The 16,886-nt window shown below is 46.0% G+C and overlaps 1 protein-coding gene across 3 annotated transcripts in view; it reads right to left on the bottom strand.

The window, feature by feature from the left end:
- AFAP1 (actin filament associated protein 1) overlaps nucleotides 1–16,886 on the bottom strand; it is a 151,003-nt gene that overhangs the window by 85,990 nt on the left and 48,127 nt on the right. For all 3 annotated transcript variants that reach the window (XR_013828158.1, XM_079920179.1, XM_079920178.1), the window contains exons 2-3: nucleotides 8,742–8,870; nucleotides 5,511–5,608 (exon numbers count right to left, since the gene is read on the bottom strand). Coding sequence is in view for 2 of the 3 variants with exons in the window: in XM_079920179.1 (XP_079776305.1) it covers nucleotides 5,511–5,608; nucleotides 8,742–8,868 (225 nt within the window). In the remaining variant the exon portion in view is untranslated. The remainder of the gene's footprint in view (nucleotides 1–5,510; nucleotides 5,609–8,741; nucleotides 8,871–16,886) is intronic.

Here is a 16,886-nt window from a genome sequence, read left to right as displayed (position 1 = left end):
ACGTTGTGGAGACGGGTCGTGGCAATGGTTGCACAACAACGTACGCACTTTACACCACGAAACCGGACACTTACAAGTGGTTAAAATGGTAAAGTCTGTGTTATGTGTATTTTACCACAATAAAAAAATGACCTGGGACTTCCCTGGTGCAGTGGGTAAGACTCTGCACTCCCAGTGCAAGGGGTCTGGGTTCGATCCTTAGTCGGGGAACTAGATCCCACATGCATGCCGCAACTAAGGAGTCTGTGTGCTGCAACTAAGAGTCCACATGCCGAAACTAAGAAGTCCACACGCTGCAACTAAACATCCCGCATGCTGCAACTAAAGATCTCGCATGCCGCAACTAAGACCTGGCGCAGCCTAAATAAATAAATAAATATTTTTAAAAAAACGACCTTGCTGCTATCTGCTGATATAATAAGGCATCACATTTACATCAGGTCTAGCCTTAAAATAGCAAAACACTAAATTGCGTCTTCTACCCCATCTAAACACATCTAAACTGTCTGCCGTTTAAATGATCAAATAAAGATATTTCTAGAAAATGCCTTGATGGGATATCATACAGAGCATATACAGCCCCCAAAGGGGTCTCCCTGCTCTCTTCTCTCAGCCAGGAAGGTCTGAAGTCTCCCTGTCCCGTAGACCCACTGTTCCCCTAAGCGGAGGAGGGGAGGGCAGGAAGCACAATTCCCGACTGTCTGGATCAGAGCCGGCTGGTGGGCTGGGCGGTGGGGCCTGGCGGCCAATGTCAACACAGATGGGACCCATTTCCGGATGAACCGGCCGCCTTCGCAAATGCTCCCTCAGCACGGGCTGCATGCTAACTCAGTACCGTCCCTTTGATAGCTGCGCAGCTCTCGGTGTGAAACAAAACCCACAATCTGTCGAGAAGCACAGCCCTTCCCGGAAATGTTTTCATTATGCATATGCATATTTTGGCCTGCTCCAATCTCCCCTGGAAAGCAAGGGAGGCGGATGGGTCTGTAAACACGCTGCACACTGTACCTCGCTCTCAAAGGTCAAGGGAAGTTCTGAATTCCACGGAGCGCACACCCACACTCGCGCCGCCCGGCCCGAGCTCCACCGGCCACACTGAAGGGGTCGCCGGTTCGCCCAGGACCCTGGGCTGCAGCCGCATTGACTCCAAGAGCAAAACAGAAACACGCACGATTCCCTTCCTGTACAGAAGCGTCATCAACGTTACAAGACGGACTTTTTGATGTGGCTCCTGACCTTGAGCGGCCGTCGGCATCTTCTGCTTTGTCATATGAGGAACACAAAGTTGGAGAGAAACAGGCATCATCCTCAAAAGGTTAAAGTTTAATTAAGAGAATGTCAAAGTGAGGCATTGCTGATCAACGGGTATAAAGTTTCAGTTATGCAAAATGGACACATTTTAGAGATCCACTGGACCCCTTTTTTTTTCTTTTACTGCTACCACCTGAGTGTAATTCACCAGCCAACCGGGGCACAGAGACCTGTCCAGTCTCTGCCACACCTGTGTGGGGGGCCCACCTGGGTGTCAGCCAGCAAGAGGGGAGCGCTTATGCCTGAGAGCGCCGCAGAGAGCCGGGTGAGGGCCCTCAGCCAGGGGTGCGCCAGGCCCGAAATGGGGGGTGAAGGGTGCCGAGCGTACTCGGGAAAGCGGCCAGTGTGACCCCACCCTCCTGCCCAGCCTCTCGAGGGTCCAGAAAAAAAAAAGGATGTCAAGAGATAGTTAACAATAACTGCATAGAGCACTGTTCGGCACTAAAAGGGATAAAAAGATAGAAGCGGACTCATTTCTCGGAGATTGTAACACACAGAGCTGTGATAAAAGGCAGTATTCCTTCAATACATGCCATGAAAGAGTAAAAAATGCAATCGTGGTTCAAATGAGTAAGAAATAATACCCGGTTGGAGCATCCTAAGTCTTACACTAAAAACAAATCCTTCGGTCATTCATAGTTGCCTTGAGGACCATCCCAAACTGCTCTGCAGGCCCACGGGCCCCTCGAGGTTTAACCCCTGCGGCGTGTTCCGGCCTCATCCGCGGAAGACTCATCCAAATCCTATTATTCAGCCGCGCAGAGGGGCCTGTAATGCTCTAGTCCGTCGGGGTCTTTCTCGGGTCTGTGCCTTAATTTGCGGTACGCCCTCTGCCTGGCGTAGCCTCCTACCCAATCCCACTTCTTGTCCACTACCAGCATTGCCAGCAGCGAGTGACCAACTGGACAGAAGCCACCTCATCAAAGGCAACTTACTGAAAGACAGGCTTACTTGCTGAATGACGAATTCCCTGATAAACTACCAGGAAAATACAGCAGAGCTGTCTTAACCCCTCTCCACTTCACTGACTCACTGAGCTGACAGACGTTCTTCATTCTGTCCGTAAAACGCCCTGACGGGTATCCACAAAATGCTGACCCTTCGTGGCCAACGGGCTCCTCTCCGAGTGCCTACGAAACAGCGCCATCGGCTGAGTCTGCACCATCGCCAACAGTCAGCTTTGTTCTTTACATCCTTACGCTTATGACTATTTAGTTTACTCTATTTGGTTAGCTACTACATAAATAAATCAGTGAAAAAACAAGTGCAAGAGGAGAGCTGACGATTCTCTGAGATGCCTTAGGAAGGTTCAGTCAAGACAAGCTGCAAGAAAAGAAAAGACCCAGTTATTCAGTTAAGAGTGGTCACGTCAGCTACGAAAGGCGGCCCTGGTAAATTTCTGGGACTCTGAAGACCAGATCGTTTCGCAAGTGTCGGAATTTAACTCCACCGTAAGGAAACAAAAACTGGGAATTGTTAGTCCCGTATCGCAGGTACGGATTATACAGAAAAGACAACCCGTAGCCCCACACTCAAAGGATGCAGCTCTTGGCCCTACATCAAGGTCTTAGGAGTTTTATATCAAGAAACAGCATTGGCTTAGAGGCTGAGTTTGGAAAACTCTCTTGACACCCATGTCGGGCACCAGTAGGGAGGAATTACCCACTGGTCAAACTCCTACTCAAAAATGATTGGTTTAAATCGGAAATGTTTAAAGCACATGATACCCTTTTAGAATTCCTCACTTGAACCAACATTTTTAATTAACCAGCTACCAGTTCCGACTCCACTGGTAGGACGGCTTCTCGTCCACCTTAAAACCACAGCAGTTTGCCACGCTGCAGCCAAAGATGGGCAGGAGACAAGGAGAGAAGAGGGAGAGAAAATAGTGGATGAAGAATAAACTGCATCTGAGGAAAAATCCATAGAAAGGGATTGACTATTCAACCGTCAAAAATGGTACAAAATGCTGACCATCCAATGAGTACTCTGTTTGAAACTGGCACTGAAACTGAGATTCACTCCCCCCGGCCTGGCGCATCAAAGACAAGCATTTTAGTCCAGGCCGGCTGGGCGCCACTAAAGAGCAGTCCATGACATTCCTATAACCACCACTACTGTTCCGGCTGCTTCGAGAGGTCTGCATTTCACCTTCAGTCTTGAAACACCTTTCCCAACCTGCATTGTGCTGATGAAGTACGAGACACAGCGTATTGAGACAGATCATGAAGTCAGTTCAGAAAGAAAAATACAAGTAAACCAGAGCACAAAGACCAGGAGCTTCACGAACCACCGATTTCTCACATCTCGTCTTTATCTTGTAGACAAACAATATATCAGTAAACAGGATTAATACTATGATTCTGTATTAAATCTAAAAACATCAAATGAGCAATGAAAAAGAGCTATAATTGAGTCACAGTTTCTACAAGAAACAGGAAGAATTTCTTAAAAAAGGAAAACAATTATTAAAAATAAGTTTATAAAGGAAAAATACATAATGTTAAAAAAATAAAAACAGCATATAAAAATCATATATTCAATATGCTTTCCACAGTGGAAAGATTAAATGTATAAAACAAAAGAAAAATAAAGCAAGCTACATATGTGAGCTACATATGTAATTTAAATTTTTCTAGTAGCCATAGAAACGGATGAAATGGGTCTTATTAATACATCTTCTTTAACTCAATATATCTAAAATATAATTCACGTTACCAGCATATCAGAATGTCCATTTTTAACACGCTCCCCGGAAGTCTGAGAAGCACAGCCCCACAAAGCAAGAGCCGGCTCTCGCACGGGGCTTAACAGACGCGAGGCATCTATTCCAAGCACTGGAGGCCCATCAACTCTTTTCATCGCCACAAGAATCGCACTAAGTGGGCACTATTATCACACTCGTTTCAGAATGCGGCGTCTCAGGCACAGAGACGTGAAAGCCACAGTCTGAACTCACACAGGAAGTGTCAGAGCTGGTGCCTGGACGCAGGAACCGTGCTCCCATCCACACCCTGGACCCCGCGGCCTCCCCAGAGCCCAGCTCGGTAACAGGCTTAGGTTCCTAAGAAAACCTTCTCCCGTCGGTGAGTCACGCTGGCATCGGCGTTGCTGCCATACCTCCCCAAATAGTATTGCTGAGAAAAGGCTGGATTTGAAATCCAAAGAATACGTTACAAAAAATTGTATTTTTGCCTTTCCTACTGCCCTTGAGCAGTCACATCTTCACTGGACCCACACTTCCTTTTCTGGAAAATGGAAATACACACTATTCACATGTTTAGGGGGATTTTAGGGGTTCCCTGAGGTCAGGTTGTAAGGATTAAATGAAATTATAAGTGAAAAAAAGAGCAAACATGATCTGTGACAGGTGGCAGGGACCCAGTAAGCACTGATTTCCTTCTATCTCCTTTACAATGATAATTACTGAGTCCTCGCTGGACATCAGCCATGTGCTGGGGCCCAGGCAGGACAGAAACAAATGAGATGGGGCCCTGCTTTCCTGCAGTTCCTTTCCTGGTAGAGAGAAAATCAGATGATTCATAGAGAAAGCAAATGTTAAGAAGAGAGTTGCTAAGTAACTGATTTTGCTCTGATTTTGAATAAAAGCCTAATTTCCCTGAGTAAGCAAATTAGAAAATAGCAAAAGGCAGAAAAAGCCGAATGGTCCATGAAGAACGGCATAGGTGAGTATCCCCAGATTGCAAAAACAGTAAAAGAACTCCAAAACCAATCGTGAATGCAGAAAATCAAATAAAACACACATTCCTGGACCATGTACATATTTTTCTTCTTGGGGGGAAGAAAAGAATATTTAATCCCAGAAGAAGCATGAGCGTTAAAGTTTCAGGCTAAGGTATTCAAATTCAGAGTTAACCCAGAAGGAGGGGCAAGTCCCTAGGCTCTGCTGTCATTATCTTGCCTGCTAAATCATCTGAGTTTTTTAAAATCCAAGTTAACACCAGATTTCCATGGACCTGTAGCTCCAGCGATTTTCAGAGAGCCATCAGCCTCCCAAGGGAAGGTACATCTGCAGCCTCCCACTTAGCCATTACTAGCATCCAAAACACACACTCAAAGGAGCGCCTTGGGCAACACGTGGCCTCCTTTCTTCCAGAATTGGGCTTTTATCACCTGCCCCTGGAACCAAAGTAACAAAAACATCTGGTGATTCTTGTGATGGTGGGACTTGAACTCACCAGCCACGGCTGCGGGATCTCTGGCAGAGGCATCTGGGGAGGGGCCGGCAGGCTGTTGGGGGTCTCTGGCTTCGCAGCATGATCTTTCACTTCAAAACCTGTACCAACCAAAACCACAGAACTGGATGAGGAGAAGAAGGAAGAGAAAGGTGGCAACTGCTGGCGGCTATCCCCTCCTTGGCCCCTACTGAATACATGGCAAAGACGTCTTTATTTTCTCTAATCCTTTACAACAATCCTGTGAGGTGAGTATTCTTCTTCTCCATTCTACAGGGGAAGGATCTGTGCTGGAACGAAAGGCTGAAGTACTTAATTGGAACACGGACAGGCAGAAATGACGGAGCAGGCACCAAAGTCGACATCCTTTCCAAGGCCAGGCAGCCTCTCAAAGGCGAGCGGCCTCTCCTGAACGTCCGCTCAGGTTAGTGTAGATGTTACCCACGTGCTAAGGGGGCAGACGCTTTCCTGGGAATCAGTAAATCTGCGTCAAGGACCCTCCTAAGGTCCGATGCTGTAACAGACACGCTTATTGCTGACAAGGCTGATAATAAGCTCATACCCTCAGGGCATCATTTTCACAACAGACCCTCAGAAACCGTGGCGAGCACTGTACCAGTGAAGGCAGGAAAGAGGAGGAAGCTACTTTAATCTGGGCACAGTGTTATTTACATGCCAAGGACTCACCGTTCTAGATCTAGAAAAATAACTGCTCAACAATGACCACCTATGATGGGTCAAGCACGACGCTGCAGGCTGGGAAAAGACAAAGACCCTGACCTGCGGAAGCGACAGCAAGACTGGAATTTTGGCAGAGGCCTGGAAACAATAAAAAAAAGAGAAGAAAGAAAGAAAAAGAACAAATGGAAACTCTACCATCAAACAATCAGTGGCTGAGTTTTAAGCAAATTAAAGAGCCGAAGAGACAAATCAATGAATTGGACAATAACATCCAGAACAAAGCCTGGAGAGAAAAGGGGTCGAAACTCATTGGGCAGAGCAAGAGCGGAAGGGAAATCACGAGAAAGCAAACGGCAACGCCGGAGGCAGGAGGCCCAAACTGCAGTGTTCCCAAACTCCTGGCTGGGAAACAGGTGTACGCAGAGGAGAGGAGGTCGCAAGAAACGCTCCTTCTACCAGTAAACCCAACAGGAGGAAATAGCAGCCAATAGCTGCGGAGCGTCTGCCGTGCGTCAGGCCCTGCTTGGAAATGTTTTATATGATCTCGTCGATCCGTACAGCATCCCTCCGCGGTGGGTGCTACCGTCCGCCCTTCTTACAGGTGAGGAGGCTGAAGGGATTAAGTGACCTGCTCGAGGTCACAGACTGAACAGGCAGAGACAGAAAGCAAAGCCCCTTTGACTGTACAGTAGACAGGCGTGACCACACGTCATAGGGGCCTGGGGTTCAGCCACGGGCAACGGAAGATACTGAAAGGGTCCAGGCAGGGAAGCGGCAACATCATTTCAAAGCGAACTTTCATCTCCGTCTTTATCTTCATCTCTATCTCTGTCACTGTCTCTATCTATCCTACTGCCCCTCAGACATGGTCCTCATCCTGCACTCCTACCCTCAGGGATTGGTCCCACCATCCACCCGGGGCCTCACATAGCTCTCATTCAATCTGCAGCCAGATCTTTGAACCCACTGCCCAGACTGACAAGGTGAGCTTTCTGGAACGCAAATCTAACTGTGTCAAATCATGGCTTCGTAGGCTAAAAATCAACGAATTGTACATTCAGATGGGTGAAGTGCACGGTATGTGAATTATATCTCAGTGAAGCTGCTTACAATAAACCTCTACGTCTCATCCAGGTGTCTGCTACCCAGCCGTCAGGATTCTAACACCACACCCTCCAAGAACTGCCCCCCGCCGCCACCCTCCCCACTCTCCCTCTCACTAAACTGGCTTGGACACTCCTCTTGGGTGCTCTCTTAACACTGATGCCCTCTCCCTGCTATTCTGTCTTACCCACTGTGCACAGAAGAGTTAACACGGCAGGCCTGAGGCTGCTGTCCTTACCAGGGCTGGCATCTGGGAATGTGGCTTTCAGAAGTGTTCCCACCATTCCCTAATCGATAAGGTTGGTCTACTCTGCCTCGACTGTCTGGGCAAACAACATGACCTCACGCCAAACACCTGCTGTGATGGCGAATTCTGTGTGCCAACCTGACCAGGCTCAGGGATGCTCAGAGAGCTGGCAGAACGTTATTTCTGGGTGTATCTGTGAGAATGTTTCTGGAAGAGATCAGCATTTGCGTTGCAGAACTCAAAAGGGGATGGTCCTCCCCAGTGTGGGTGGACATCATCCAACCTGTTGAGGACCTGAACAGAACACACAGGCCGAGGAAGGGCGGGTGCACTCTCTCTGCTTGAGCCAAGTGGCCCATCTTCTCCTGCCCTCGGACGCTGGCGTTCTTAGTGCTCTGGCCAGCACTTGAACCATCAGTCTCCCTGACGCTCAGGCCTTTGGACTCGAACTGAACTACAGAACTGGCTTTCCTCAGTCTCGAGTTTGCAGAGGGCAGACTGTGGGACTTCTGAGTCTCTGTAATCACAGAAGCGGACCCCCACAACAAATCTCCTCTTTATCTCCATCTCTATCCCTCTATCCTCTCGGTTCTCTTTCTCTGGGGAACCCTGACTAATACACCTGCCTTCCTGGGTGTCTGGGCTTTTGGTACGTGCCAGGCGGAGGGTGCCTATGTGACCCGCCCCCAGTAAAGTCCTCGGCCACTGAGTCTCCAGTGAGCTTCCCTGAAGAGAAATCTTGCACACAGGCCGCTGCGTTTCTGTTGCTGAGGGAAGACTGTGACCTGTGTGACCCTCGTGGGAGAAGGGACATGAGTAGCCTGCACATGGGCCCCTCCAGGCTTGGCCTGAGTCTCTTCCCCTTATGATCTTTTCTTGAATCCTTACTATCCGTGTGATGAATCCCAGGCACGAGAAAGTACAACTCCATGCTGAGTCCTGCTAGCAAATCCCCCAGTGTTGGGGCGCTCTTAGGGACCCGCCCAACACACCTACTTTAAGCCTGACCCCTTAAGGTCTTTATCTTTCTGAACGCAGAGACTAACACAGTACCTGGCACGTAGTAAGGCCTTCGATGACAACTTGATGAATGAATACATTCATTCATTCATGAATGTGTTCTGAAAAGATGAGAATTAAAGATGGCTTCGAGGCAAAAAGAGACTGGAAGAAGAAAGACTTGAGGTTTGAATGAGACGTACCTTTGGATGACTGTATCCTCAGCAGGATGTCTGTGATAACTGCCTTTTTCTCCCTGACAGTTGAGGTTAGATATTCATGGTCCAGGAGTTCAAGAAAGAGACGAAGTTCAACGATTAACTCTTCCATTGCTGAAAACAAAGGAGAAAGGGAAGGTTCTATGAGACCCACCAATCTGCAATGTCAAAACAGGAGTGCTAAATTTTACTCAAAGTATTTCGTTTTTAGCTTGATGGCTGAATATTGTTTTCCAACAGGAAACACAAGTTAGCTGAAACCGGGGCGTCTAAAAGATTCACGCATCATCTTCTAGACAAATGTGCTCCCCCATCACTTCTGCTCTGAGGCAGAGGTGTTCGGCTGGGAGAAGCCCCAGAGCCACACTGCCAACAGATGGAGTCACGACCCAAGAGCCTGACAGCATCATCTGCTGTCAACGGCATGATATTAAATGTCAGTGTCAGGAAGGAGACGGGGGTTTAAAATGCCAAAGAGTCTTCAGATAGCTACTATAGGACGTGGGAACTCTCCACCCAACTCTGCTTTTGCAGGGCGGGCTCCCTCCCCAGGAAGATTGTGAGCGCTTTACAGTTACCACATGATGCTGGGTGCCGGGGAGGACCTCGATGTAAGTTCAGATCCTGACTTCCATCATGTCTTTTCTTTCTGGGATTACAGCAGACTTCCCCTCTGACACCCGTAAGACTGCACCATGGGGCTGGTGTCAGCAATTTTTACCCCAGGATGTGAACCTCTGAGTGATGCCAACGCCCTTTCAGGGTGTCCGCGAGGTCAAACTACTTTCATAATATATGACATTACTCACTTTTTCCTGCGCTAATGGTGCAAATGAAGGGGTGGTTAAACTTCTGGCATCTTAGCGCAAGTCAAAGCAGTGGCACCAAACTATACTATCCTGTATCCTTCACTTACACACTAGCAGTAAAAATAAGTAAATAAATAAAAGTTTTAAAATGCTACTTTCACTTAAGAGTGTCTTTGATGAAGCAGTAAAAGTCATTGCTTTCATTAGATCTCAACCCTGGAGGATACACCTCTGTCAGGTGCTGTGTGGTGAGGTGGGAAGTACGCATGAAACACTTCTCTTGCGGACTCAAGTGCCACGGTCGTCTAGAGAAGAAGCACGTGTACAACCTTCTGAGCTGTGAGTTACACTAAGCCACTGTTTTCATGCAGCACCAAAGAAGAAATGATAGACAAACCGCGATTATTCAGAGTTGAGTATGTGAGCGACATTTTCTCAAAAATGAACAAAGTAAGCTTATCACGTCCAGGTAAACAATGACAGCATTTGTTGCCAATGACACAATTTGAGCTTCCGCGGGAAAAGAGAATTTTGAACACGTGTATCCACCACTAGGAACATGACAGCTTCTCAACAGAGACTTTTCCCATGAGATCAGGAACGACACTGAGGTACCTGATCTCCTGGTGCATAAAGCAGTGTGTTGACGTTTGGAAGCTCTACACAACTCAGGAAACCATGATGTCATAAAAGCCCACGTGGGTAAAGGTCCATCTAATGTGTAAAATAAGCTGAAGTATCTTCATGTAACAGAAAATGAAGTGTTCTTTGATACAGCGCCAGATTCCACGTTGCAACTAACCTTAAGAAACTACCACTTGTTGAATTTCGGTGTAGTATCAAAGAATATTCACCATTTTCTGAAAAGGCACTAAAATACTCTTCTCTCTTCCAAGTACATAGCTTTGTGAGGCCAGATCGTCTTTATGTACTTCCACCAAAACAGCGGTCCATCACAATCAGAACGCAGAAACAGATGTGAGAAGCCAGCTTCTTCTGTTAAGCCGGATACTGAAGACACTTGTAGAAATATAAACAATGCCACTCTTTCACAAATTATCTCGTAATGCAGTTACTTCTCATAAATATATTAATAAATATCTTAAAAATCTGTCAGGTTTAAATTCTAATATGATAACCACCTACAGATATAACCACATAAATAAAAGCTCTTGGGGTCCTCAATATATATTTTGAGGCCAAAAAGTCCTAAGCAAAAAAGTTCAAGAACCACTGGTCTATGGAATTCTTCCCAAATTTACAATTCCACCAGTCTACAACACACTCCAGAATACAAGATCCTAACTGAGGCCACCCTTTTATAGCTACCAAAGCTCTCATAATTTTAGACAAGTGGGCAGAGAAATAATTGCAAATGAGTTCAGAGTAGGCGAGATGTGTTCGAGGCTGTGCACTTTTCCTAATTGGGCAATCTCCTAATTTCCCCTCTATGAAATGAAGGGGCTGGATTAAGTTAGCCTTTAAGGTCTTTTTCATTAGGAGAACAATTTCCCGATGATTCTAAGTGGAAAACAATCTCATCTATACGTTAAAAATGATGGGCTGCTAGTGTTATTCGTAATAACAAAATGTGGAAACAACCCGAATGTCCATCTATACAGTGATATATTATTGGGTCTTAAAAAGGAAGAAAATCCTGACACGTGCCACACCATGGATGAACCTTGAGGGCATTCTGCGGAGTGAAGTAAGCCCGACGCAGAAGGACAAATCCTGTGTGCTTCCGCTTCTGTGAGGTCCCTAGAGTCACCAAACTCATAGAGGAAGTAGAACGGCAGGTGCCAGGTGCTGGGGCAGGGCGGGGAACGGGGAGTGAGCGTTTGCCAGGGACAGAGTTGCCGTTGGGGACGATGAAAGTTCTGGTGACGGATGGTGGTGATGTGAATGTGCTTAATGGCCCTGAACTGTACACCCAAAAAGGCTTAAAATGGTCAATTTTATGCTATGTAATATTTTACCACAATAAAAACAAAATCAACCTTGTCCAAAAATGAAGGGCTGCTGAAAGCTATAAGCAAAAACGTTCAAAATGCTTATGGGTCTATGTTAAACTTCCAGAACCCATTCTCCACCCCCATTCGTATACTCATCAAAAATGCTTCTCTTGCGTGTCGCCAAATCACATTTACCCTGCAGGATTTCACCTGGGATTCACCCAGCAGCATCAAAATATCTGAAGAGCACCAAGGACTGCACGCATCTGTCCTATCTCGTCTTCAACCTGAGCTTCCCTTACAGAGCTCCCATCGGGGATTCTACGCAGACCCCTCGGGGCTGGGAGTTTATCCTAACCACAGTCGGCTTCCCGCCCGGCCCACGCTCCTCAGAGAGCAGCGCCCTCAGCTACAAGCTGGACCCTCGGCAGCGACAGCTACACCACCGGGCCCTGCAGGCCACCTCCTGCTCCCAGGTCATAAGTGGACCACCTTAACCCAAACTGGTCCATCAGAGTCTCCTTCCTGTATATACTGCCTGGGACAGGAACTCTTAGTCAGTTGCGATCCCTTGAACTGAAGACGAGTAAACTCAGGAGCTACGGAGCTGCCACATTTCGGCATGTATGTGCCAGCAGGGGAAAGTCATTAATAGAGGAAGAAAGAAGGAAGTTAACACCCTCAGGAGCACACACAGATACTCAGAGGCAAGAGAGAGGAAGCGCCGCACAGACAGGGCACTGGAAGGATTCCTGAGACCTTCCTGGACTTTTCTCAGTTACCTGTGAACCTGGACTGCGCTGAATTCCCTGAGGTATCTGCATCCTTCTAATGATTTTTCACTTCATTGTTTATTAAGCTACTGTGTGGTTTTCTTTTCACCTGAAACTGCACCCAAAAGATTGTCAAACAAAGCTCTTTGCACCTCAGAAAGCAAAACATCCCCAAATCAGAGAGATGCAGTTGTTAAAAAAGTTCCTCCTTTCCAGGACCTGCATGGACTAAACAAACCACATTTTACCCTCAACAGGCCCTTCAAACACCTAAACTTACATCCCCTCTCTCCTAGCCTTCTCTAATTCAACATCCTCCCCAAGCTCCTCCCCAAAAAAATCCTCCCAAGCTACTGAATTCTTTTGTCTCTTACCAGCTGTACTGATAACCGGGTACTGAGTGACCTTAAGGTGCTATTTTTTTTTCTTTTCTCAATATAGCTAGTCAGCTGGTTAAGAGTAGGCTTTATGCTTTGCTCGTCTCCGAGTACCTTACAGCAGCCTAGCAGGACAAGCCACTAGAAAGCATGCAAGGATTTTTGATGAGCAAATTAATAAAGTAAGAGAATTAATATTTTCTGAGAATCTGCTGTGTCAAAGGCATTGTCCTAGGCATCTACACATGACACTTTATTTAATTCTCACAATAATGCTGCAAAGACGTGATCGGCCCCCTACACGGGGGAATTAGAAGCCACGGCCCGTTTGTTTGTTTGTCTTTAAGCAAATGTTTACACGGCAATCACAGGCATGGGACACTTCTAGTCCCTTTACACGTATGACTTCGTGTGTGTTCCCAACAAACCCAGGAGGTAGAAGCTGGTCTTATCCCCATTTTACAGGCGAAGAAACTGAGGCTCGGAGAGGTTGCCTAAGGTTGCTAAGCAAATAAGTGGCTGAGCCTCTCCAGGTAATAATATGCTTGCTCACAGCCACACGGCTGGAACGGAACGGAACGAATCTGAACGCAGTTCTGACTCCAAAGGCCCTGCTTTGACTATTTCATGAGAATCACTCCATGGATTACGTTGAGATAACGCTGGCCTGGTGAGTGGCTACGCCATTTTTTAAAACTTTTTATGGAAATGTAGATTATATATAGTGCCCTGTGCTATACAGTAGGTCCTTGTTGGTTATCTATTTTATATATAGTAGTGTATACATTTTAATCCCCAAACTACTAATTTACCCCTCCCCCCTCCCTTTCCCCTTTGGTAACCATAAGTGTGTTTTCTCTGTCTGTGAGTCTATTTCTATTTTGGAAGAGTGGGTAACTCCCCCAAATTATGTCATCCTTAAAATGAGATGATTATTAGGTATCTCAGGATTGTAATGAGGCTAAAATGAGCTGATATCCATACAGAGGCAAGCATTTCACAAATGGTAGCTATTACCATTATTATAGCATATGCTCATCTTATTAGAACTTTACTTTAAGCCTTGGGATCCACAAACACAGCAAGTGGACATGACCCATGACTTCTGTCTTCTAAAACTAGCAAGTCCTTAAATATCTACCTCCGCCCTAAGAAAAGTCATGAAAGACTATTCTGTACAACTCTATGCAAATACATTTGAAAGTAGGTGAAACAGACAATTTCGTAGAAAAGAATATAATTTACCAAACTCTATTTACCAAATTACAGAAAGCTTACACAGAGAAAGCAAAGAAAGTTATCAAAGAATTGTCCTCACAAAAAAAGTACCAGACCCAGATGGTTTTACAGGGGAATTGTACCAAACCTTAAACATCAAGACTACTATCAATACATAAATTGTTCCAGAAGATGGAAACAGATAAACAATTTTCTAATTCTTTCTTTTTTAGGAGTAGGTATAAAAATGATGCCTAGGGGCTTCCCTGGTGGCGCAGTTGTTAAAAATCCGCCTGCCAATGCAGGGGACATGGGTTTGAGCCCTGGTCTGGGAAGATCCCACATGCCGCGGAGCAACTACGCCCGTGCGCCACAACTACTGAGCCTGCGTGTCGCAACTACTGAAGCCCGTGCACCTAGAGCCCGTGCTCCGCAACAAGAGAAGCCACTGCACTGAGAAGCCCGCACACCGCAATGAAGAGTGGCCCCCGCTCGCCACAACTAGAGAAAGCCTGTGCAGCAACGAAGACCCAACGCAGCCAAAAATAAATTAAAAAAAAAAAAGATGCCTAAACCTAGTAAAGATAGCACAAAAAAAGAAAACCAAAGACCAATCTTACTTATATCAAGTGCAAAACTCCTAAATAAAATATTAGCAAACAGAAACCAACACTACCTTAATGGCACACATGACCAAATGAAATTCATTCCAGGAATGCAAGGATGACTCCACATTACGAGACCTACTAATATACATTCACCATATTAATAGATCTAACAGGAAGATCCTATGATTCTCATCATCCACAAATGATGAAAAAGCCTTCAAGAAAATTCAATACCCATTCCTGATTTTTTTAAGTCAACACAATGGGAACTGATATGTACTTCCTTAGTTTGATGAAATACATGCACTACCTGTTACAGGCTGAGTGCTTGCATCCCCTCTGCCATTCTGTTGAATCCCAACCCCCAGTGTGACGGCGTCAGGAGGGGGGCCTCTGGGAGGCGACCAGGTCATGAGGGTGCAGCCCCCATGACCAAGATCAGTGTCCTTACAAAAGAGGCCCAAGAAAGCGCTCTCACCGCTTCTACCATGTGAGGACACAACGAAAAGACAGTCGTCTGCAACAACTGTAGAAGAGGGCCTTCAACAGAACTTGGACCACGCTGGCACCCTGACCTTGGACATCCAGCCTCCAGAACCGTGAGAAATGCACTTCTGCTGTCTATAAGCCACCCTGTCTGTGGTATTTTGTTACAGCAGCCCAAACAGACTAAGACATTAACATAAAACAAAAACTGCATCTTACTTAATGAGGAAACACTGCGGGCATTCCCAGTAAGGTCGCAAACAAGTCAGGGAAGCCCATTTCCCCCACCACTTCTAACACTGCACTGGAAGTATTAGCCAATGCAATTAGAAACTTCAGAATAGAAGAGAACAAAGTTATCTCTATGTGCAGCTGATGTGAAAGTATACCTAGAAAACCCAAGAGAATCCATGATAAAACTACTGCCAAAAAAATGTTAATAAAGTCGGATACATAAAAACTATTGCTTTTGCACGCGATGTTTATACCAAACAATAAACAGAAGGTATAAATGGAACAGAAAATTCCATTTAAAAAAGCAACTGAAAAAGTGAAATACTTAAAATAATTTAGCAAGAAACATGTAAAACTTACAGAAGAAAAATTTTAAAACACTCCTGAAAGACAAAGAAGGAAACTTGAACAAACGGAAAGTACCCCTTGCCTTTGAACAGAACAACTTAACATCCGACAGATGGCAACTCTTTCCGAGGTAACAGCTAAATCTAATGCAAGTCCAATAAATATATAACAAATTTTCTTTTGTTTTGTTTTGTGTCTCGAACTAGACGAATTGATGCTAAAAGGTTCATAGGGAAAAATAAGGGATGCCTGAGAACAATGAAGAGGGTCCGGCCACATCCTCTATTAAAACATAACATAAAGGTTCTATCATTTAAATGGTGCTACAGCAATACATGAATTCCCAGTAAGATCAACAGTATAGAAAAGAAAGTCCAGATATAGACCCAAATACATATAGAAATACAGCCTATGATAAAGCTAGTATCTCAAATCAGTGGGGAAAAGATGGACCTCTTGATGACTGGGGTCAGGACAACTGGTAGCCATTTGGGGGGGAAAAAAAAGATAAAATTATGTACATCTTACACCAGAAAGAAACACCAAAGATACCTGAGAATGTAAATGAAATCATTGCAGTCCTAGAAAAAAGAGTAGGTGAACTCCTTTGTAACCTTGGTATGGGAAAAGATTTTCTAACTCTGACTCAAAATCAGACATAAAAGACAAGACTGACTGATGAGACTATAAGAAAATAAAAGTCTGAGCGCCTAGAATAAGGACTGAATTACGGACTGCATCTCCTCCACCCGCCCTGCACAGAACTCACAGACAGTGCATCCCATAAACTCCTGGGGCCAATGGAAAATCCCTGGCCCGCCATGCACCTGCCCTTTATGCTGACTGTCTCCAGAGGCTGGGTCCAGGGTCAGGACCCTGGAGAACTGGTTTCATAAAATCCCATCTCATCCCTCTCACTGAGGACCGCTGGGCTACGCTGCAGGCGCCTCAGAAACTTGCCCTGACTCCTACACTCCTTCTTCTTTTCAATGACTTCTCCTGACCTTGGAGCGGAATCTTAACTCGCCCTTGCTTATTTTTCCAGACGCCTCTTTCCACCTCCCACCCGCAGCTCTTCTGAACGACTCAGTTTCCCACATACACCAGGCTTGCTTTTGCCCTGGACCTCGGTTCGCACTGCTGCTCTCTGCGCTGCGCCTTAACCCTGTGCGTCCCTGTCTGGTCCCCGCCTCGTCCCCAGTACACCCCACGCACGTCTTTTACCAGCGACCTCTTACCTAGTTACCCCTGGAGACTCTAGGCCACCTGCATCGCCGTTCTCAACTCATGCTGTAACGACGGGTTAATCTGTCCCTCCCTCC

This window comes from Stenella coeruleoalba (assembly GCF_951394435.1).
Source record: "Stenella coeruleoalba genome assembly, chromosome: 4".
NCBI classification, from domain to species: domain Eukaryota; kingdom Metazoa; phylum Chordata; class Mammalia; order Artiodactyla; family Delphinidae; genus Stenella; species Stenella coeruleoalba.
The sequence above is the reverse complement of the archived record's forward strand: the minus strand, read 5'-3'. Positions and strand labels throughout refer to the sequence as shown.